Here is a 24,713-nt window from a genome sequence, read left to right on the forward strand (position 1 = left end):
CAGTGAGTGCCTTTTTTTTTTTTTTTTTTCATCTGAAACAGGGTCTTGCTCTGTCGCCCAGGCTTGAGTGTGCTGGTGCAATCTCAGATCACTGCAACCTCTGCCTCCTGGGTTCAAGCGATCCTCATGGCTTAGCCTCCCAAGCAGCTGGGACTACAGGTGTATGCCATCACACCTGGCAAATTAAAAATTTTTTCTTAGAGACAGGATATCCCTGTGTTGTCCAAACTGGTGTTGAGCTCCTGGACTCAAGCAGTCTGCCCACCTCAGCCTTCCAGAGTGTTGGGATTACAGGTGTGAGCCACTGCACCCAGACATGAGTGCATTCTTTATAAGGGTCAAAATTATGTCTTCTTCATTGACCCAGTGACAGATTACCTGATTTACAACAGAATCTATAACACTTTGGCTGTTGATATAGAATAGAACCCCTAAAGGAATACTTTAAAATTACTAAATAAATGCCAAATAAAATTTAGGGAAGGGGTTCTTCCAGCATGGTGTCCATTTGCTCATTAAGGGAATAAGGCAGAGAGAGGATTGTGCCTTTGTTCTATTAAGGCTGTTCAGCATTAAGACTATTACTCTGTCCTACTAATTCCTGAGTTGTTTGTAGCTCTTTATAAACTTGAGCCCCAGAGAATGTGTAATTTAGTAAGGACACAAATAATAATTTTTAAAAATAGAGGTTGGGCAAGGCGGTTCATGCGTGTAATCCTAGCACTTTGGGAGGCCAAGGCTGAACAGTTGCTTGAGGCCCAGAGTTCAAAGCCAGCCTGGACAACATAGGAAGACCCCGTCTCTACAAATAATTTTGAAAAGTAAGCCAGTGTGGTGGTATGTGCCTATAGACCCAGTTACTTGGTGGCTGAGGTGGGAGGATCACTTGAGCCCTGAGCCCAGGAGGGTGAGACTGCAGTGAGCCATGATGGCACCAAAAAAAAAAAAAAAAAAAAAAACCTTTTTTAAACAAACTATGACTACTTTCAAAGCTACATCCTCCATATCTTCCTACTGCCTTCTAGCATTTCACTCTTGAGGAACTCTGAGTTTTTAGGGACATCTTATGCTTTCATATTTAATGACCAGCCAGGCTCACACATGTGTTCGCAGTACTTTAAGAGGCTGAGGTGGGAAGATTGCTTGAGCCCAGTAGTTAGAGACCAGCATGGACAATGAAGTGATACCTTGTCTCTACAAAAAACTTTTAAAACGTTTTTTTTAAAAAAAACAAAAAAACAAAAAACAGGCATGGTGGTGTATGCCCATAATCCCAGCTCTTTGGGAGGCTGAGATGGGAGGATTGTTTGAGTCCAGGAGATTGAAGCTACAGTGAACTGTGATCGTGCCACTGCACTCCAGCCTGGATGACAGAGCAAGACCTTGTTTCAAAAAAAAAGGAAAAATTATATTTAATGGTCACCATGTTTTCCATCTTTCTACTCCTGTGAACTCTTTTTCTTTGAAACATCTGTCATATAAATACATTTCATCCCACAGAATTCAAGATATACTTTCAGGCCAGGCGTGGTGGTTCACGCCTGTAATCCCAGCACTTTAGGAGGCCAAGGCAGGTGGATCACTTGAGGTCAGGAGTTTGAGACCAGCCTGGCCAACGTGGTGAAACCCCATGTCTTCTAAAAATACAAAAATTAGCTGGGCGTGATGGTGCGTGCCTGTAATGCCAGCTACTTAGAAGGCTGAGACAGGAGAATTGCTTGAATCCAGGAGGCGGAGGTTGCAATGAGCCGAGATCATGCCACTACACTCCAGCCTGGGTGACAGAGCGAGACTCCATCTCAAAAAAAACAAAAAAGATATACTTTCAACAAACAAATTTAACATCTAGATAGAATGCTTTACCTCAGTGGTGTTTACACCTATGGGCTTATAATAATAAATTGCCAGTCTATAATAAACTGGCAGTCAGACATAAATATCTATACTTCTATTATTTTGTTAGTGGGGCTACTTTTTAGAGATTTTTTTTTTTTTTTTTTTAAGATGGAGTCTCAGCCGGACGCCATGGCTCACGCCTGTAATCCCAGCACTTTGGGAGGCCGAAGCAGGCGGATCACGAGGTCAGGAGATCGAGACCATCCTGGCTAACACGGTGAAACCCCATCTCTACTAAAAATACAAAAAATTAGCCGGGCGTGGTGGTGCGCGCCTGTAGTCCCAGCTACTCGGGAGGCTGAGGCAGGAGAATGGCGTGACCCTGGGAGGCGGAGCTTGCAGTGAGCCAAGATCGTGCCACTGCACTCCAGCCTGGGCGACAGAGCGAGACTCCGTCTCAAAAAAAAAAAAACAAAAAAGATGGAGTCTCACTCTGTTGCCTGGAGTGGAGTGCAGTGGCGCAATCTCAGCTCACTGCAACCTCCACCTGTTAGGTTCAAACGATTCTCCTGCCTCAGCCTCCCAAGTAGTTGTGATTACAGGCAGGTACCACCACTCCCGGCTTATTTTTTTTTAGTAGAGATGGGTTGCACCATGTTGTCCAGACTTGTCTCAAATCCCTGCCTTCAAGTGATCCGCCCACCTTGACCTCCCAAAGTGCTGGGATTACAGGCGTGAGCCACTGAGCGTGGCCTAATTTTTATTACGACTTTTCAGAGAGGATCTTTAGGCTTCCAGGTATTCATGATTATCTTATATCATTATCAAGACCTAGGCCAACAGGGGAAAGTCCATGATGGCAGGACAAAAATGATTACCCAGGAAACCTCCAGTTTCTTTACTGGTTGTACCAATTTCCATAGGAATTTACTAAACCCTATTTATGGAAAGCTTTTTTTAATATTTATTTAATTAATTTTTTTTAGTGTGTGTTAAAATCTTTTGTCATCCAAAGTCTTTTGGAATTCTAGAGATGTTTGAGCTGTGGGCTCTTCTTTGACAAGAGGGTAAGGGAGGTATACATGCTTTCTAGTTATGAATGGTGTTGTTTAGTATTACATCTTTGTTCTAACTCCCATCTCAAGGTATTGGATAGAAGCAGAGCGAATTCTCTGTTAAGTTAGACTCTTCTTTGTGGAGTTTTTTTGTTTGTTTGTTTGTTTGTTTAGATGGAGTCTCACTCTGTTGTCCAGGCTGGAGTGCAGTGACACAATCTTGGCTCACTGCAACCTCCACCTTCCCGGTTCAAGTGATTCTCCTGCCTCAGCCCCCCGAGTAGCTGGGATTACAGGCACCTGCCACCACATCCAGCTAATTTTTGTATTTTTAGTAGGGACGGGGTTTCACCATGTTGGCCAGGCTGGTCTCAAACTCTTGACCTCAGGCAATCCACCCACCTTGGCCTCCCAAAGTGCTGGGATTACAGGTGTGAGCCACCACACCCTGCCTAGGGGCTTATAATAATAAGCCTAGGGTTAGGCTTTTTGGTGACCCTCTATACACCAAAGTGGTGTTTAGAGGACCACTAGGTGGTGTTTCAATACACCAAACCATTGAAAAGTATATAAATGTTTCTAAAACCTATACCTGGACAAAGTATTCCCTGTTTATTAACTTCATGATTTCATCTTCATCTGTTTATTTATTTTTACCACAGTTGATTTTATCTTTTTTGTTTGTTTGTTTTTTCTTTTTGAGACAGAGACTCACTCTGTCACCCAGGCTGGAGTGCAGTGGAGCAATCTTGGCTCACTGCAACCTCTGCCTCCCAGGTTCAAGCAATTCTCATGCCTCAGCCTCCCAAGTAGTTGGGATTACGGGTGTGTGCCACCACGCTCAGCTAATTTTTTGTATTTTTAGTAGAGACAGGGTTTTGCCATGTTGCCCAGCCTAGTCTCGAACTCCTGACCTCAAGCAGTCTGCCCACCTTGGCCTCCCAAAGTGCTAGGATTACAGGCGTGAGCCACCATGTTTAGCCTTGATTTTATCTTTACAGACTTTTTTAAGCCTTCTGCCATCATGAGGTCACAATGGATGTGTTAATCAAACTGACTCATTTTTTGTGAATAGTATCTACCAATCAACTTCACACTTCTGAACGAATATGGTACAAACAATGATTTTTATTACACAGGACATTTTCTCTGACCACAGATATTAATTGACTTCCTATTGTTGGAAAGTCCTTTTATTCCTAGTTTTGTGGTTTACTGTTGCTAAATTCTGGAAAAATACCTTTGTGTTTCTTTCATTATTAGCAAAGTGAAATCCATCTCTGTTAGTTATTACTTGTAATATCCTCCATGAACTCTTCATTAAACTTTTTATTCCTCATCTATCCATTGGCAACAAATAGGAATAGCCCTAATTTCTGCTGTCATTTGTATCACTTCTTTCCTTGTACATCCACCTGGTCTTCTACAATTAAACTGGGCAGATCATCCTTGCAAAATATACATTCACCTCACTATTGTATTTATTTTTTATTTTTTACTTTTTTATTTTTTGTGAGATGGAATCTTGCTCTGTCACCCAGGCTGGAGTGCAGTGGCACAATCTCAGCTCACTGCAAGCTCCGCCTCCCGAGTTCACATCATTCTCCTGCCTTAGCCTCCCGGGTAGCTGGGACTACAGGCGCCCGCCACCACGCCCGGCTAATTTTTTTCTTTTTTTTTTTTTGTATTTTTAGTAGAGATGGGGTTTCACCGTGTTAGCCAGGATGGTCTCGATCTCCTGACCTTGTGATCTGCCCGCCTCAGCCTCCCAAAGTGCTGTGATTACAGGTGTAAGCCACCGCACCTGGCCTATTTTTTTTATTTTTATTTTGTGTGTGTGTGTGAGACACTTTCATTCTGTCACCGAGGCTACAGTGCAGTGGCATGATCTAAGCTCACTGCAACCTCCGCCTCCCGCGTTCAAGAGATTCTCATGCCTCAGACTCCCGAGTAGCTGGGATTATAGGCACGCACTACCATGTCCGGCTAATTTGGGGGCCAGATACAGTGGCTTATGGCTGTAATCCCAACACTTTGGGAGGCTCATGATTCTATAAAGATCTATGCCTTTTTTTTTTTTTTTTTTTTTTTTTTTGAGACAGAGTGTCACTCTTGTTGCCCTGCCTGGAGTGCAATGGTGTGATCTCGGCTCACTGCAACCTCTGCCTCCCGGGTTCAAGCAATTTTTCTGCCTCAGCTTCCCAAGTAGCTGGGATTACAGGTGCACGCCACCATGCCTGGCTAATTTTGTACTTTTAATAGAGACACAGTTTCAACATGTTCGTCAGGCTGGTCTCGAACTCCTGACCTCAGGTGATCCACCTCGGCCTCCCAGAGTGCTGGGATTACAGGCGTGAGCCACCACGCCCAGCGTGAAGATCTGTGCTTTTTTTTTTTCTTGTTTTGAGACAAATTCTTGGTCTGTAGCCCAGGCTAGAGTGCAGTGGCATGATCTCAGCTGACTGCAACCTCTGCCTCCTTGGTTCAAGCGGTTCTCCTGCCTCAGCCTCCCGAGTAGCTGGAATTATAGGTGCACGCCACTGCACCCAGTTAATTTTTTGTATTTTTTAGTAGAGACGGGGTTTCACCATGTTGGCCAGGCTGGTCTTGAACTCCCAACCTCGGGTGATCCTCCCACCTTGGCCTCACAAAGTGCTAGGATTACAGGCGTGAGCCACCGCGCCCGACTGATCTATGGTTTTCAACAGCATAACTAGATTGATTTCTACGAGCAGAGTGAGGAGACCATAAGAGGGCAAATGCTTTCAGGACTCTTCCTGTGGGTCTAGATAGTGAGATGACTATTTATCCATGCAGGAAATTTGAAAGTATAAAGATGGGTTGTAAATAAACCATTTCTGTTCTAGAAACAGACCCGTTTAAGTTAGTTTAGCTTTTCATATTTTAAGTTAGTTTAGCTTTTCATGATCATGACTGTTGGATTCCTATCCTTACCTAATTCTGTATCCTAGGTCTAGTTGTTCCATTTCATTTTCGTAGCCCGCCTTCACCACCCTCTGATAACTTCTGCTTGCTCTTAACTAAGATGACATGGCCCCTGTCTAGATCACATAGCTTCTAGATGTTTGGTTCATATAATGATATCTGTATAGCTCTTTTCCTATTATGACTCCTTGATTGTGCTTTTACCATATCGACCTTTATATTCATGTCATAACTGTTTCCCCTATCTCTTGGTTTTCAATTACTGACATCTCTCTGAAGCATATTCAGTCCCAAGGTTTTTGAGGTTGGTTGTTGTGTTGTTATTTTTTACCATAAACTCAGCCAGATGAGTTTTGAGGTTGGTTTTGTTTGCTTTTTTACTTTATGTTTAGGGATTAGAAGTGAAAAGTAGTTTAGAAGGAGGTACAATTCTGGATAAATACTAAAACCATGTTAAAGAAATAAATTTGTTTATTCTATTTCCTCTTTGACTAATGCTATAGTAGAAATTTTTTTCCACAGAATGCTACATTTAAGTAACAATCTATTAAATTTAGCTATTTTTAAAGCTGGTTGATATATCAAAAATTGTCACTTTTTAAATTGAAAGGGGAGGGGGGGAATTGGAAACTGGAATAAGGAAAGTGATGATTCCATAGTACAAGCAGAGACATTCATCTTTTTCTCTTAAATAGGAGACAGAAGCAGATAGACGCAGAAATTGAGATCGATTTAGGTGATACTCATGAATATATCTTCTGTTTATGAAGCAGTTAGGGGCCTTGTACTTTATTAAGCATTTTATATTGATTATCTCATTTAATCTTCACAACTCCTTTGTGAGGAGTGGATATTATTATTATCACTTAATAGCTGAGGGAAGACATAAAGACCCTAAGCTGAGGGAAGACATAAAGACCCTAAGTAAGTTGCCCAAGACCACTTAGCTTATAAGCATTTCCAATCTGACTTTCAACTTGACTTTCAAGTCAACAGCTATGCTTCACTGCCTGTCTGGGTGGATAAGAAAGTGCTTTGTGGATAAGGCTACGTTTGTTAAGTAGGAGTAGTAAGTTCATTTTTGAGTACTTAAAATACTTTAGAAACTCTCTTAGAAATGTATACATTTTCAAATTATAAAGTACCTTAGAAACTTCAAAATTTCTAAGAAGAAAAAACTAAAGTCTAGAGATGTTAAGTAATTTTTTAAAGGTTTTTTGGTGTTTGTTTGTTTGTTTGTTTGTTTTGAGACAGTCTCGCTCTGTCGCCCAAGCTGGAGTACAGTGGCACAGTCTTGGCTCACTGGATCCACCACCTCTTGGGTTCAAGCGATTCTCCTGCCTCAACCTCCTAAGTAGCTGAGACTACAGGCACATACCACTATACCTGGCTTTTTGTATTTTAAGTAGAGACAGGGTTTCACCATATTGGCCTGGCAGGTCTCAAACTCCTGACCTCAAGTGATATGCCCACTTCAGCCTCCCAAAGTGCTAGGATTACAGGCATGAGCCACCACACCCGACCTAGAGATGTTAAGTAATTTGAATACAAGTTAGTTAACCAAAAATATTTAGCCAGTGCTTTCCTCCATATTGGATCACAAAAGAACACTGAATGAAAACCTATTCTATATAAAAATACCCTCGTAAATTAATTCTACATGGAGTAGTCACTTGCAGTAACAACATACCTGACAATATCATCACAATTTGTAAATTGATGAAGAAAACTTGTCAAATTTAATAATATTTTATAAATTTACAAATTGTGACAATATGACATTTTATATAATATGAACTAATACATAATTAAGAATTTAATGCATTAAAACCTATTCTATATTATTATTTATGAAATTTTTCAGTATTTTAAAAACTGATGAATGAAATTGGAAAATTTGAATGTTAAGAAAGCACTGACTGCATAATGTAGCAAAAGTGCTGGAATATCAATGCAAGAAATATTATTGTTAGTGATTTAACCGTAGACTCTCAGGATCAGATGGGCCTAAACTAGTACTATAGTCACAGATATTTTGCTCTTCTATGCTATAATTACATAAAGGAACTTTTGACTAATAATCTGCATTGTTGACAGTGAACCAGTTATAGTTTTTTTAAAAAATTAATGTCAGGTGGGGCACAGTGGCTCATGCCTTTAATCCCAGCACTTTGGGAAGCTGAGGCAGTGGATCACCTGAGGTCAGGAGTTCGAGACCAGCCTGGCCAACATGGTGAAACCCCGTCTCTACTAAAAATACAAAAATTAGCAGGGGGTGGTGGCAAGTGCATGTAATCCCAGCTACTCTTGGGAAGCTGAGGCACAAGAATCACTTGAACCTGGGAGACGGAGGTTGCAGTGAGCTGAGATCGTGCCACTGCACTCCGGCCTAGGTGATAGAGTAAGACTCTGTCTCAAAAAAAAACCCACCAACAACAAAAAATAAATATCAAAATCTAAGGAGGAAATTGAGGCTGATGATCTATGAGAAGACAGATCAGCTGTACCAAGAAAGGAATACCCTTTTAGTTAAAACTTATACTCACGTGGCCAGGTGCTGTGGCTCACGCCTGTAATCCCCACACTTTGGGAGACCAAGATGGGCGGATCACTTGAGGCCAGGAGTTCCAGACCAGCCTGGCCAACATGGCAAAACCTTGACTCTACTAAAAGTACAAAAATTAGCTCTGTGTGGTGGCGTGCGCCTGGAGTCCCAGCTACTATTGAGGCTGAGGCACAAGAATCACTTCAACCTGGGAGGCAGAGCCATGAGCCAAGATTACCCAACTGTGCTAAAACCTGGGTGGCAGGGCAAGACTTTGTTTCAAAAAAAAAGAGAAGAACCCTCATACTAAAGCATCATCTGGGGGAAAATTACTAATAAGATTATGGTTGGAAAATAGCCAGTGTAATATATGATCTACATAAATTGTAAAACAGAGACATTATGTAATATTAAATGATATGTTGAAATGAGTTGTGATAAGTATAAAGAGAAGGGTCAGATCTATTCAGTGGAAAATTAGCTGGAAAGGACTTTTTGTTTTTCTCTTAAATTATCATAGGATGAGGTAGACCCAAGCTGGGTATTAAAAATATGTTAGGAAGGCCAGGTATGGTGGCTCACACCTGTAATCCCAGCACTTTGGGAAGCCGAAGCAGGCAGATTGCTTAAGCCCAGGGGTTTGAGACCAGCCTGGGCAACACAGAAAAACCCCATCTCTAGAAAAAATAAAAAATTAGCCAGATATGGTGGCACATGCCTGTAGTCCTAGCTACTCTGGAGGCTGAGGTGGGAGGATTATTTGGGCCCAAAAGCTCAAGGCTCCAGTGAGCTGTGATATCACTGCACTCCAGCCTGGATGACAGAGGCTCCATCTCAAAAAAGAAATTGAAGAGGACACCAAAAAATAGAAAGATGATCTGTGTTCATGTATTGGAAGAATCAGTATTGTTAAAAATCTCTGTACTACCCAAAGCAATCTATAGATACAATGCAATCCCTATAAAAATATAAATGACATTCTTCAAAGAAATACTTTAAAAATCCTAAAATTTATATAGAACCACAAAACAGCCAGAGTAGCCAAAGCTATCCAAAGCAAAAGGAATAAAACTGGAGGAATCACATTACCTGACTTCAAATTATATTACAGAGCTATAGTAACCAAAAGAGCATGACACTTGCATGAAAACAGACACATAGCCGGGCGCGGTGGCTCAAGCCTGTAATCCCAGCACTTTGGGAGGCCGAGACGGGCGAATCACGAGTTCAGGAGATCGAGACCATCCTGGCTAACACGGTGAAACCCCGTCTCTACTAAAATACAAAAAAATTAGCCGGGCGAGGTGGCGGGCGCCTGTACTCCCAGCTACTCGGGAGGCTGAGGCAGGAGAATGGCGTGAACCCGGGAGGCGGGGCTTGAGCTGAGATCCGGCCACTGCACTCCAGCCTGGGCAACAGAGCCAGACTCCGTCTCAAAAAAAAAAAAAAAAAAAAAAAAAAAAGAAAACAGACACATAGACTAATGGAACAGAATACAGAACACAGAAACAAATCCACACACCTACAATGAACTCATTTTCAATAAAGGTGCCAAGAACATACGTTGGGGAAGGAATAGTCTCATCAATAAATGGTACTGGGAAAACTGGATATCCACATGCAGAAAAATGAAACTGGACTCCCATATCTCATATACAAAAATCAAGCCAAAATGGACTAAAGCGGTCAGGCGCCTCTACAGGCTCACACCTGTAATCCCAGCATTTCGGGAGGCCAAGGCAGATGTATCACTTGAGGTCAGGAGTTCTAGACCATCCTGGCCAACATGGTGAAACCCTGTCTCTATTAAAAGCACAGAAATTAGCTGGGTGTGGTAGTGCATGCCTATAATCCCAGCTACTTGGAAGGCTGAAGCAGGAGAATTCCTTTAACCTGGGAGGCAGAGGTTTTAATGAGCTGGGGTCATACCACTGCACTCTAGCCTAGATGACAGAGCGAGACTCTGTCTCAAAAAAAAAAAAAAAAAATGCCGGGCATGGTGGCTCACACCTGTAATCCTAGCACTTTGGGAGGCTGAGACAGGTGGATCATGACAAGGTCGGGAGATCAAGTCCATCCCAGCTAACACAGTGAATGAAACCCCGTCTCTACTAAAAATAAAAAAAATTCGCCAGCGTGGTGGTGGGTGCTTGTAGTCCCAGCTACTCAGGAGGCTGAGGCAGGAGAATGGAGAGCTTGCAGTGAGCCAAGATCATGCCACTGTGCTCCAGCCTGGGTAACAAGAACGAGACTCTGTCTCAAAAAAAAAAAAAAAAAAAAAGGAATAAAGACTTAAATCCAAGACCTCAAACTATGAAATGACTAAAAGAAAACATTGGAGACACTTTCTGGGACACTGAAGTGAACAAAGAGTTCTTGGGTAATACCCCACAAGCACAGGCAACAAAGTGAAAGTGGACAGATGGGACCATATCAAGTTAAAAAAATTCTGCACAGCAAAGGATACCTTCAACAAAGTGGCTGGGTGTGGTGGCTCATGCCTGTAATCCCAGCACTTTGGGAGGCTGAAGTGGGAGGATTACCTGAGCTCAGAAGTTCAAGACTAGCCTGGCCAACATGGCAAAATCCTGTCTACTAAAAATACAAACATTAGCCAGGCGTGGTGGTGTGCTCCTGTAGTTGCAGCTACTTGGGTCTGAGGCAGGAAAGTCACTTGAACCCAGGAAGCTGAGGCTGCAGTGAGCCGAGATCGCACCACTGCACTCCAGCCTGGGCGACAGAGTGGGACCCAGACTCTGCCTAAAAACAAAAAAAAAAAAAATGAAGGGACAACCCACCAAATGGGAGAAAACATTTGCAAACTACCCATGTGACAACGGATTCATAACCAGAATATATAACAGCTCTCTAGGAAAAAAAAAAATCTCATCAGTTAAATCAAATTTAAAATGGCAAAATGATTTCAATAGACATTTCTCAAAAGAAGTCATGCAAATGGAGCCAGATGTGGTGGCTCACACCTGTAATCTCAGCACTTTAGGAGGCCAAGGTGGGCAGATCACTTGAGGTCAGGAATTCGAGACCAGCCTGGCCAACATGGTGAAACCCCATCTCTACTAAAAATACAAAAATAGCCAGGTGTGGTGGTGGGCACCTGTAATCCCAGCTACTCAGAAGCCTTAGACAGGAGAATCACTTGAACCTGGTAGATGGAGGTTGCAGTGAGCCAAGATCATGCCACTGCACTCCAGCCTGGGCAACAGAGTGAGACTCCATCTTAAAGAAAAAAGACATACATATGGCAGACAGGTATGTGAAAAGGTGCTGAACATCACTGGTCATCTGAGAAATGCAAATCAAAACTATGAGATATCATCTCACCCCAATTAAAATGTCTTTTTTCTGAAAGACAACAACAAATGTTTGTGAGGATATGGAGAAAAGGGAACCCTCATACAGTGTCGATGGGAATATAAATCAGTACAACCACTATGGAGAACAGTTTAGAGGTTCCTCAAAAAACTAAAAATCGAGCTACTGTACAGTCCAGCAATCCCACTCCTAAGAATATACCCAAAAGAAAGGAAATCAGTGTATCAAAGAGGTATCTGCACTCCCATGTTTATTGCAGCACTATTTGCACTAGACAAGATTTGGAATCAAGCTGTGTCCATTGACAAACAAGTGGATAAAGAAAATGTGGTACACATACACAATGGAGTGCTATTCACACACAAAACAAAATGACATCCTGTCAGTTGCAACAACATGGATGGAACTGGAGGTCATAATGTTAAGTGAGATAAGCCAGGCGCAGAAAGACATACTTCGCATGTTCTTTCTTTTTTTTTTTGGAGCTAGAAATTAAAACAATTGAACTCCTGGAGATAAGAGAGTAGAATGATGGTTACCAGAGGCTGGGATGGGTATTTGGAGGCAGGCGGGATGGATGGTTAATGGATGTTAAAAAAAAAAAAAAAAAAAAAAACAGAATGAGTGAGACCTAGCATTTGCTAACACAAGAGTGTGAGTATAGTCAAAAATAATTTAATTTTACATTTTAAAATAACTAAAAGAGTGTAATTGGATTGTTTGTAACACAAGCAGTAAGTGTTTGAGAGGATGGATACCACATTTACCCTCATGATTGTTATGCATTGCATGCGTGTATCAAAATACCATGTAGGCTGGGCGCGGTGGCTCACGCCTGTAATCCCAGCATTTTGGGAGGCTGAGGCGGGCAGATCACGAGGTCAGGAGATCGTGACCATCCTGGCTAACACGGTGAAACCCCATCTCTACTAAAAATACAAAAAATTAGCCGGTCGTGGTGGCACATGCCTGTAGTCGCAGCTATTCAGGAGGCTGAGGCAGGAGAATCACTTGAACCCGGGAGGCAGAGGTTGCAGTGAGCTGAGATCACACCACTGCACTGCAGCCTGGGTGACAAAGTGAGACTCCTTCTCCAAAAAAAAAAAAAAAAAAAAATCAAGTAACCCACAAATACACACACCTACTATGTATCCACAAAAATTAAAAAAAAAAAATTTTATGTAGGTACAGAGGCTATGGGATAAGGCAGGAAAATACAATCAATACTGGGCAATTTGGTGATACAAAACAAGTACAAAACAATTGCATTGTATCTGTATTATTGGTATACAAAAGAAGTACATTGATAATACAGAGTAGGTGAAAAGTATTATTGGTGTATAAAACAAGAGTAACTAATGGTGCAGAGAAAGGAAAAATTGGTATGGATTGGATTAGTCATATAGGCTTAATTGGAAAAAAAATAGGCAACATGGTATCATTTTTTATGACTGTAATATCTTTTTCAGGAATTTGTATGGTGTTTTTCTATTTTGTGAAATGAGAATATAAACCCCCCAAAGGTGTTTATAAGTCATACATTAGCTGAGCATGCCAAGAGCTCTTATTTCTTGTTATAGTGTAGTGTGCCAAATAAAAACTATATTCAAAGCCGAGTGGATTTGAGGAAGTAAAATATCTACTTGGTCTATTTATCGTGTTGTACAGATCTAAACAGTAGGAATGTTTAATACATTCTGAAGATATAGATTATAAAACTTTCCTTAAATACTATATTTCTAGTTTTGATCAATTTAACAGTCTTTTTTCTTTTGTTACTTCTTATTAAGGGTCAACTGTATTTGTTGGTAACGGACCAGGGGTTTCTTACTGAAGAAAAAGTTGTTTGGGAAAGCCTACACAACGTAGATGGTGATGGAAATTTCTGTGACTCAGAATTTCGTCTTCGGCCTCCTTCAGATCCTGAAACTGTATACAAAGGACAACAAGATCAGATAGATCAGGTAAATTTGTATTGTCTTCTTTATAGTGCTTAAAATGCTGATTTTTTTCAAATGTGAATTCAGTTATCCAAAATTTTTCAACTAAAGATTAATTCATCAATATACTTGTGAAATTTTCCTGACACTTCTGAATAGTTGGTGATCATTCTACATGTACATTAATTATGTACTTTGGTGCAGAAGGCCAGATCATATTGAACTGTGAAGGTTAGGGTGAGAAGTTTGAATTTTATTCTAATTGCAGTAGAGAAGCTATGTCAAGCATTAAACATGGAAGTGATGGGATCTTCTTTACCTTTTTAAAAGACTGCTATTTGGAGAATACATAGGAAGGATACAGGTTTAAGCAGAGACAAACAGTCCAAGCAAGAGCTGATGATGGCTTAGCCTTCGGTGGCAAAGATGAAGAGATGAGCACATATCTGAGTTATATTTTGACTAGTTAGAAAAAGTAGAGGAGGCCGGGCGCGGTGGCTCAAGCCTGTAATCCCAGCACTTTGGGAGGCCGAGACGGGCGGATCACGAGGTCAGGAGATCGAGACCATCCTGGCTAACACGGTGAAACCCCGTCTCTACTAAAAAAAATACAAAAAACTAGCCGGGCGAGGTGGTGGGCGCCTGTAGTCCCAGCTACTCGGGAGGCTGAGGCAGGAGAATGGCGTGAACCCAGGAGGCGGAGCTTGCAGTGAGCTGAGATCCGGCCACTGCACTCCAGCCTGGGCGACAGAGCGAGACTCCGTCTCAAAAAAAAAAAACAAAAAAACAAAAAAAAAGAAAAAGTAGAGGAGAGAGAATCTGGAAGGTAGCATATACTGTATAAAGAATGGGTGGATATTCTAAACCTTAGAGGCCAAGGTAAGAAGGAGTAGACATTTATAGCAGGAGGCACACTAGTGAATAGAACTTGCATTTAGAAATGAGACAGATGAGATTTTTTTTTTTTTTGACAGATGAGATTTTTGCCTGCCATAAGTGGGCAGGCTTGGAGCCACAGGTCTGTTTATTATTAGAGGCATGATGGTGATGTGAATTCTTCCCTGACTGAAGCAAAAATATGGTCATATTAAACAGTTGGTGCCGGGCGCGGTGGCTCAAGCCTGTAATCCCAGCACTTTGGGAGGCCGAGACGGGCGGATCACGAGGTCAGGAGATCGAGACCATCCTGGCTAACACGGTGAAACCCCGTCTCTACTAAAAAATACAAAAAACTAGCCGGGCGAGGTGGCGGGCGCCTGTAGTCCCAGCTACTCGGGAGGCTGAGGCAGGAGAATGGCGTAAACCCAGGAGGTGGGGCTTGCGGTGAGCTGAGATCCGGCCACTGTACTCCAGCCTGGGCGACACAGCGAGACTCCATCTCAAAAAAAAAAAAACAAAAAAAAACAAAAAAAAACAACAGTTGGCATATATTTCACTCATAACAATTTAAGTGCACAAAGACTGTGTTCAGTTAGCCAATATTCAGTGAGGAGTTGTATTCCTGGCATGACACTTAGGTCCTAGGGATACAAAGATAAATCATTCTGTCCTGTCCTTAAAGATGCTGAGCCTAGTAGGGGAGGAAGATATTTGACCAACGCATGTTATATGTTAAGTCCTATAATGGCAATTTGAAGAGCAGGTATCAAGTACACAAAAGAATATTTAATTCAAACAAATATGCTTCTAGGACTTTTCTTTGAAAAACAGTTCTGAAAGTCATTGTGCTCATTTTCCTTCAGAAGCTATACACGGGTATTGTGTTTTAAATGTTAAGAGAAATGTGCGGGATTTTTCTAAGCGTTATATTATATATCAAAAATATTGGGCCGGGCATGGTGGCTCACGCCTATAATCCCAGCACTTTGAGAGGCCGAGGTGAGTGGATCACCTGAGATTGGGAGTTCAAGACCAGCCTGGCCAACATGGCGAAACCCTGTCTCTACTAAACATACAAAGATTAGCCAGGTGTGGTGGTGCGCACCTGTAACCCCAGCTACTCGAGAGGCTGAGGTGAGAGAATCGCTTGAACCCAGGAGGCAGAAGTTGCAGTGAGCCAAGATCGTGCCATTGCACTCCAACCTGGGTGACAGAGCAAGAGTCTGTCTCAAAAAAAAAAAAAAAAAGGCGAGGCGCAGTGGCTCACACCTATAGTCCCAGCACTTTGGGAGGCCAAGGCGGGCCGATCACGAGGTCAGGAGATCAAGACCATCCTGGCTAACATAGTGAAACCCCATCTCTAATTTAAAAAATGCAAAAGATTAGCTGGGCATGGTGGCATGTACCTGTATAGTCTCAGCTACTTGGGAGACTGAGGCAGGAGAATCGCTTGAACCCGGGAGGCGGAGGTTGCAGTGAGCCAAGAAAAAATTGGAGCAGGGGAATGAAGGCAAAGCAATAGATTGTCACAGTAGTCCAGATAAGGTGTTGAGATTGTTATCTGGAAGCAGCAAGGAAGAAGTGGATTCAAGACCATGAGGCTTTGTAAAGAGCAGAGTTTGAGGAATCAGAAGAACTTGAAGGACAAATTATTTATATCTTTATATCCATGAGATAGTCATGCTATATGTATGACAAGATCTTTACAGGCAACAACCTTTTTTATTTTTTGAGACAGGGTCTCACTCTGTCACCCAGGCTGGAGTACAGTGGTGCGATCTTGGCTCACTGCAGCCTCCACCTCCTAGGCTCAAGCAATTCTCTCACCTTAGCCTCCCGAGTAACTGGGACTACAGGCATGTGCCACCACACCTGGCTAAGTTTTGTATTTTTAGTGGAGGCAGGGTTTCGCCATGTTACCCACAGTGGTCTCGAACTCATGGGCTCAAGTGATCTGTCCGCCTTGGCCCCCAAAAGTGCTGGGATTACAGGCGTGAGCCACCCCACCTGGCCACAGGCAAAAACCGTTTACCCATCCTCTGTATTATTTAAAATTATCTTATTTTGAGGGTAGATGGGGGAGGAGGTACACAGACTGGTCAAATTTTAGTCAGCACTGACTCTTAATAAAGTGGATATTAAGTTAACGCTTGACCAAAATGCACTTTTTCTGATAGAAAGTAATCTGAGTGTGTACATGGGAGTAGGAAGGAGATGGTTAAATAACTGAGTAAGACTATATGATGGCTACTATGTTGTCTTTAAAAATCATCTTTTAGAAGAATATTTAATAATCTTGGGAAATTCTTATTTTTTAAAACAGAAGACTTTTAGGACACTAAATGGAAAAGAAAACATTGCAGTAGTTTCAGAGGGTTGGTTTGAATTTGTTTGGGAATGTAGAAAAATAATAATAAACTACTGTTAACAGTAGTTGTCTCTGTGTAATGATATTATGGTGATTTAAATTTTGTTATTTATGGTTTTCAGTTTTGTCTGAATTGCCTATAAGCATGTGTTTCTTTTGTAAATGGGGAACTTTTAAAAATTCTTTAAACCAATTTACTTATTTATTTATACATGAAACAGGGTCTCAGTCACCTTGGCTACAGTGCAATGGTGTGATCACAGCTCACTGCAGCCTCAACTTTCTGGGCTCAAGTGATCCTCCCACCTCAGCCTCCCCTACATGTAGCTGGGACCACGGGCATGTGTCACCATGCCCAGCTAATTTTTTGTGTGTTTTTTGCAGAAATAGAGTTTTGCCATGTTGCTCAGGCTGGTCTCAAACTCCTGGGCTCAAGCAGCCTGCCTGCCTCAGCCTCCCAAAGTGCTGGGATTATAGGTGTGTGCCGTTGTACCTGGCTCCCCTCTACTTTTTGTTTTGTTTTGTTTTTAGCTTTCTTGACTGCCTATATATGGCTTCCAAAAACAATTTCAAATACGTTCCCCCCAGTTTTTTTTTTTTTTTGCGACCGGGTCTTGCTGTGTCGCCCAGGCTGGGGTGCAGTGGCATGATCTTGGCTCACTGCAACCTCCGCCTCCCAGGTTCAAGTGATTCTCCTGCCTTAGCCTCCCGAGTAGCTGGAATTACAGGTGTGCACCACTACACCTGGCTAATTTTTGTGTTTTTCATAGAGATGGGGTTTCACCATATTGGCCAGGCTGGTCTTGAACTCCTGGGCTCAAGCGATCCACCTGCCTTGGCCCCCCAAAGTGCTGGGATTACAGGCGTGAGCCACCGCACCTGGCCTCCAAAAATATTTAGAACAATGACAGAATCACTGAAATAAGTTCATAGCTCCCCAAGGGAAATACTTAGGAAGATAACTGTCATTTTAATATTTAAAATAAAATGGTTTTTATTTTATTTTAATTATTTGTCATTTTATATTGTTTTCTTTTTCTTTTTTTGTTTTTATTCATTTTTATAGACAGGGTCTCTGTCACCCGTGTTGGATGGAGTGCAGTGAGGAGATCATAACTCACTGTAACCTCAAACTCCTGGGCTGACACAATCCTCCTGCCTCAGCCTCCCAAGTAGCTAGGACTACAGGTGCACATCACCACACGTGGCTGATTTTTAAACTTTTTTTGTAGAGACAGGGTCTTGCTATATTGCCCGGGCGTGGCATATTTTTTTAAAGCCATTCTTACAGCTTTATAGATATAACATCTATATTTGCAGTCATTCATTCTTGGGCAAAATCTCGTGGCTAATGATGGTTATAATTTAATTTCTTAGGATTATCTTATGGCATTATCTCTACAACAAGAACAGCAGAGCCAAGAGATCAATTGGGAACAAATCCCAGAAGGAATCAGTGATTTGGAACTAGCAAAGAAACTCCAAGAGGAAGAGGACAGACGGGCTTCTCAATACTATCAGGAACAGGAACAAGCAGCAGCTGCTGCTGCTGCTGCTTCTACACAGGCTCAGGTAAAAACTAGTGTTCTGAGTCTTAAATGTGATGATCACAGCTGGGTGCAGTGGCTCACACCTGTAATCCCAGCCCTTTGGGAGGCCGAGGCAGGCAGATTGCATGAGGCCAGGAGTTGGAGACCAGCCTGGCCAACATGGCAAAACCCCGTCTCTACCTAAAATACAAAAATTAGCCGGGCGTGGTGGTGAACACTTGTAATCCCAGCTACTTAGGAGGCTGAGGTAGGAGAATTGCTTAACCTGGAAGGCAGAGGTTGCAGTGAGCTGAGATTGTGCCGCTACACTCCAGTCAGGATGATAGAACAAGACTCCTTCTCAAAAAAAAAAAAAAAAAGGCGATGATCACCTTAGCAGTAAATTTCACTTGAGATAAAAAATTTTAAATTAGGTATTAACTCTTCCATTTTGTTAGGAATTTAGCACCCATGGGTTTTATGACATTGTCCTAAGCTTGTATCTCGTTTAGTAAAATATTTTCTCCTGAGGTTCTGATTTTCAAATTTATTTCTAAAATTCGTAATAGCTGCCAAGAAAATAAGTCAATTTGGACGAAGTCCTTTCTATCAACTAGAGGGCAGTATGAGGTACTACTAGAAAAAATATAGACTTTGGATCCAGATAAATGTAGATTTGCATTTCCTGCTCCTGTCTTTCCTTCTAGTTGCAATCTCTTGGATGACATCCTCTGCCTCTCTTAGCCTCATTTTCCCTATCTGTAAAATGAAGAACTCTTAAGTTTGTTGTGAACAACAAATAATATTAGGGCTTAGCCCAATGTTTAACATGTACTAGGTATTCAACAAAGATTGACATCTCCCTACTTTTCACTTTCCGTAAACCGTTTAAAGCACTCAAAATATAATGGTGAGATTCTACATGTTAAATCTCATTTCATTAAGTTAAAAATATTCCCCTCCTTTTATATTTATACCATGTCAGACTGCTGTTCTTTTTTTTTTTCAGATGGAGCCTCACTCTGACGCCTAGGCTGGAGTGCAGTGGTGCAATCTCGGCTCTCTGCAAACTCCACCTCATGGGTTCAAGCAGTTCTCCTACCTCAGCCTCCCAAGTAGCTGGGATTACAGGTGTGTGCCACCACGCTCAGCTAATTTTTGTATTTTTAGTAGAGATGGGGTTTCACCATATTGGCCAGGCTGGTCTCAAACTCTTGACCTCAAGGGATTCACCCACCTCGGCCTCCCAAAGTGCTGGGATTACAGGCGTGAGGCACCGTGCCTGGCCTAGACTGTTCCTTTTGATTCAGATATACAAGAAATTCTGATTTGGGCATACAAAAAAAGCAAGATGCCCCTTTAAGTCTCATAAAACTAAATATAGAAGTCCCCATTAAAATAAGTATAAAATTTCTATTTCTAGCTCAAATATTGACTACTCCAAGCTTAATAGTTAAATCCTACCACGTTATGCCTAGCTTTTCACTCAAAAAAGGTGTCTTATTTCACATTCCACACTCCCAGTTCTCAGGGGTTCTTTTCTCCTTTTAAGATCTGTTTATTATGGCTGGGTGCCGTGACTCACACGTGTAATCCCAGCACTTTGGGAGGCCAAGAGAGGTGGATCTCGAGGTCAGGAGTTCGAGACCAGCCTGGCCAATATGATGAAACCCTGTCACTACTAAAAATATAAAAAATTAGCTGGGCGTGGTGGCATGCACCTGTAGTCCCAGCTACTCAGGAGACTGAGGCAGGAGAATCTCTTGAACCAAGGAGGCAGAGGTTGCAGTGAACTGAGATCATGCCACTGCACTCCAGTCTAACAGACTGAGACTCAATCTCAAAAAAAAAAAAAAAAACAAATCTGTTTATTATGGAATTTAGTGAGGTTTTGAAGAACTATTATAGTTTATCAAAAGGTGTCACTTTCTTTAACATTTTCTAAACTTTTGACAAATGTGTCTTCAATTTGACTTTAGGCAATATAATCTTATGTTATTTACTGTTTGAAATACTGACTTTGGGATGCCAAGGTGGGCGGATCAAGAAGGCAGGAATTCGAGACCAGCCTGGCCAACATAGTGAAACCCCGTCTCTACTAAAAACACAAAAAGTTAGCCGGGCGTGGTGGCAGGCACCTATAATCCCAGCTACGTGGGAGACCAAGGCGGGAGAATCTCTTGAACCCAGGAGGCGGAGGTTGTAGTGAGACAAGATTATGCCATTGCACTCCAGCCTGGGCAACGGTGCCAGACTCTGTCTCAAAAAAAAAGAAATTTTATTTATTTAGAATAATGAATGCATTAATTATATCCAGAATGGTAGAGGCAACTGCTCATATACCACGTAATATAACAAATCTGTATACCAATAGCTAACTTCTTTTTCCATCAGTGATTCCTTCCACTGTTATGATTTTTGTTTCTATATAACCATGAATAAGTCCCTTAGATTAATTTTTTCCTGCGTATTTTTCTTAAAGCAGGGCCAGCCAGCACAAGCCTCTCCATCAAGTGGAAGACAATCTGGGAATAGTGAACGTAAACGGAAGGAACCGCGAGAAAAAGATAAAGAAAAAGAAAAGGAAAAAAATAGCTGTGTTATTTTGTAACAAGTGTTGGCTTCTGTTGGAACCACCTATATGTCTTGAGAAACAAAACCACAGGAGGAAAGGAAGAAAACCCGATCAATACCGTCTGTGCCTGATTTCCCAATGGATTTTGTTCATGTTTTTTCAGGGGAAAGGTTGTTACTTAGTTACAATCAGACTTTTTCAAGTCACACAATACACTCTTTATGAGCTGGAGTTTCGTGTTACAAGTTGGAAATGCTGTGTGTTGTCATTCATGAAAAATACTGCACTTGTAGCCAGATAAGCAAATCACAGCAAATTTTGTGTCATAGTGACATTCATAACTCATATCAGTTAGTAAGCTATTATATCTTCTGTTCTAACAATGAATGGAGGTAATTGATTTAGTCTGATTCCTTCCTGAAATCTAAATATTAGCACAATAGTTTCTGAAATTTTACAATGTTAAATTATGATCTAATCCATGAGAAACCACGGGTTTAACATAGGGATTCAAAAAAAAAAAAACAAAAACAAACAAAATAATAGGAATAAATAACCCTTAATTGTATATTGGACTAGTTCAGCCCTTAAACAGCTTTACCTTTATTTAGGAATGTACATTTTAGGTATTATCTTGAGAATTGATCATGGAGCTTAGATTTAATTTAGATAGCAAAAATAAAGATTTGTATTTCTTTTCCAATAGCAAAAGGTTGCATAACACTAATACTTATAACCTATCAATATCAGATATTAATGACTTTGTAGTGTTGTAAAATTTTGAGGAATTTTGGAGTCTTTATCATAGGTAACCTGGACCACAGTTACTATTTATTGGCAATGTGATTGAGTATATGGAGGAAAGCACAGTGGATGCTAGGCCTTGTAAATATGGGGATGTAGAAAAGCAGATAGTTCAGTGTCTACCTTTTTCTAGTATTACCTTGAACCTTAAATTTTAAGTCATGTTTATTGCTCGAAAATTAAATGTACTTATTAAAACCAATGAAAAAGCACATTTCTGAAAGGAAGTTAGAGATAATCTCTGTGTCTTGTGAAAAGACATTAATAAAAATCTGAGAGGGCCGGGCGCAGTGGCTCACACCTGTAATCCCAACACTTTGGGAGGCCAAGGCGGGCGGATCACCTGAGGTCAGGAGTTCACGACCAGCCTGACCAACATGGTGAAACCCCATCTCTACTAAAAATACAAAAGATCAGCCGGGCATGGTGACGGGCGCCTGTAGTCCCAGCTACTCAGGAGGCTGAGGCAGGAGAATTGCTTGAACCCGACAGGCGGAGGTTGCAGTGAGCTGAGATCGCACTGCTGCACTCCAACCTGGGCAACAAAGCGAGACTCCATCTCAAAAAAAAAAAATAATAATCTGAGAGTAGCTAAGAATTTGGAGGAATTAATGTAAAAGCAATCAGAGTTTTTAACTTATGGGAACCAAATAAAACTATAACCTCTTATAGTGTTTATAGAACTCAGAAATACTATTTATTTAACTTTATTATGAGGCCACACATATTTTCCTGTGTTTCTATATATAGTTTGGAAAACTGTCCTCAATAGTCTGTTTTATATGCCTTATATTTAAAAGTTTGTTTTAGTCATTTTGAAAGACTATTGCTGCTGCAAATAGTTGTGTACTTTACATTCTAAGCTTCAGTACATTTCTTTATTTAAGAGCATCATCATCTGACCTGAGCATCCACTTGGAGAATGTTTTTTTGTGTGTGTGGTCTAGGGTGACAAAAGACCACAGAAATGTGTGGTCTGGATTTTTTCAACTACGTCATTAACTTTATGATCCTAGACCAGTTATAGGATGAATCTATATGTAAAAATAAAGTCTTATTTATGGAAGGAATTATTCTAAGGGAAAAATCCAGGGTCAAGCTGTATCTTTTATGTCCTCTATATTGCATGTCTATTTCTGTTATACAATTCGTTATTTCTTCAAATTTCCTATGGTAGTATGATAAATCATCAAAGAACCTGTTTGGGATATAAAACTCTGATAGAAAATATTTCATGAGTATCTTGATTATAACCTAGAATATGTATACATTAGTAATAATAACCCGATATACTGCAGAACTCTCTATTGGCTCAAACAGGTTGACCTCAATCCAAGTTTACTCTTGATATCACTATTGGCTGAAGGTGGAAACTCAAACCTCAGGGTTTGTTTTTCTCGGGACAGATAGTAGTGATAGTGCATTATATTTTAATAAGAAAAACCAGTAAACCTTGAGAAATTTTAAAAAGCATAGTTGAGGCATATTTTTTCATAATTATATACTTATCTATTTATTGCCCACGGAAAATATATGTGTAGAAGTATTTCTTCTGTTATTTGTTACTATCTTCTTAATTTGTTCCAAAGAAAATACTGCCATACTGCATTCCCTCTGGAAGGAAACAAAACAAAACAAAACTCACTCAAAACCAGCAGTGCTGCTATCAGATAAGTAGATGTCAATATATACTTACGAGGAAAAACTAAAAAATGTAATGTGTTAATTCAGCCTTTTTCTATGTAATATTTCCAAGTCAGACTTTCTTACATTCCTGGAATTTAGTTTGATATACCAAGAATAATAATGATAAAATGTTTGCTTTGATTACTGTGGGGGGAAAAATGAAATGTAAATTGTATTAAAACACACAAACTTTTCAGAGATACTGGTTTCCTGTCCTTAAAGGGTATAAAGAATTTAGATCATGCCTGTAATCCCAGCACTTTGGGAGGCCGAGGCAGGTGGATCATCTGAGATCAGGGGTTCGAGACCAGCCTGGCCAACATGGTGAAACCCTATGTCTACTAAAAATACAAAAATGAGCCAGGCATGGTGGTGGGCACTACTTGGGAGGCTGAGGCAGGAGAATCGCTTGAACCCAGGAGGCAGTGGTTGCAGTGAGCTGAGATCACGCCACTGCACACCAGCCTGGGCAATAGAGCGAGACTCCGTCTCAAAAAAAAAAAAAAAAAAAAAAATGTAGCGCTACTGTGTCTTTATTTTCTTAAATTTTGCCCAAGGTAACATTATATATCCAGCCATTTCATTGCTGGTTTGGGTACATAGGATTTTGATAGTGGTATATTAAAGTCTCTCCTTCCAAGTATTTTGTAATACTTGGAAATTATTAGATGTATACTGCTAACAAAAGTTAGAACTTAAACATCTTTGTTTTTATCATTTATAGCCTAGATTAGGGACACATTTGCATCCAGCACATCATCGTTAGATTTGAAAATAGGCAGATGAATGAACAAATATGGTCACTGCACTGTCCTTTTACTTTCCGAGTCTAAGTATATTCCTTAAGGTTAGTAACCAGAGTCGTTACTGAAAATCTAAAATTTTTCTTCATGTCTAATCCCACTGCATCCACAATGCTGTGATCTGTAGTACATGATCAACACTTACTGTACGTGTGTGTTTCTGAAGCAAGTTATCAGGACCTCTGTTAGAGTCTCAAAAGAATTCAGAACTTCCCTTCAATTTAAGAATCACCATTTTAAGAATACATGTGTACATATACACATTAAGCAGTATGAGGCAGCTAAAATTGGCATTGGTTTTACACTGGTCCAGTGTGCTTAGGTAAAGTAACTTCTTCCGTGTTTCAAGGTCAGGTTCAGAGTTGAATGAAGCGTAGATTTAAGTTTAGGATTAGGCTTTGGAATATATCTTGT

At 40.9% G+C, this 24,713-nt stretch overlaps 1 protein-coding gene across 12 annotated transcripts in view; it reads left to right on the forward strand.

Annotated features, from left to right (window-relative positions):
* The window catches only part of MINDY2 (MINDY lysine 48 deubiquitinase 2), an 84,939-nt gene extending 61,243 nt beyond the window's left edge, over window positions 1–23,696 (forward strand). For 6 of the 12 annotated variants that reach the window (XR_012414995.1, XR_012414997.1, XM_065547971.2 and 3 more), the window contains 3 exons: window positions 13,506–13,679; window positions 18,280–18,474; window positions 20,914–23,696. Coding sequence is in view for 7 of the 12 variants with exons in the window: in XM_065547971.2 (XP_065404043.1) it covers window positions 13,506–13,679; window positions 18,280–18,474; window positions 20,914–21,042 (498 nt within the window). In the remaining 5 variants the exon portion in view is untranslated. The remainder of the gene's footprint in view (window positions 1–13,505; window positions 13,680–18,279; window positions 18,475–20,913) is intronic. The other 6 variants (XR_012414996.1, XR_012414998.1, XM_065547972.2 and 3 more) reach the window with 2 other exon arrangements.
* Window positions 23,697–24,713: the final 1,017 nt, after the last annotated feature.

This window comes from Macaca fascicularis, chromosome 7 (assembly GCF_037993035.2).
Source record: "Macaca fascicularis isolate 582-1 chromosome 7, T2T-MFA8v1.1".
In the NCBI taxonomy this organism is placed as follows: Eukaryota; Metazoa; Chordata; class Mammalia; order Primates; family Cercopithecidae; genus Macaca; species Macaca fascicularis.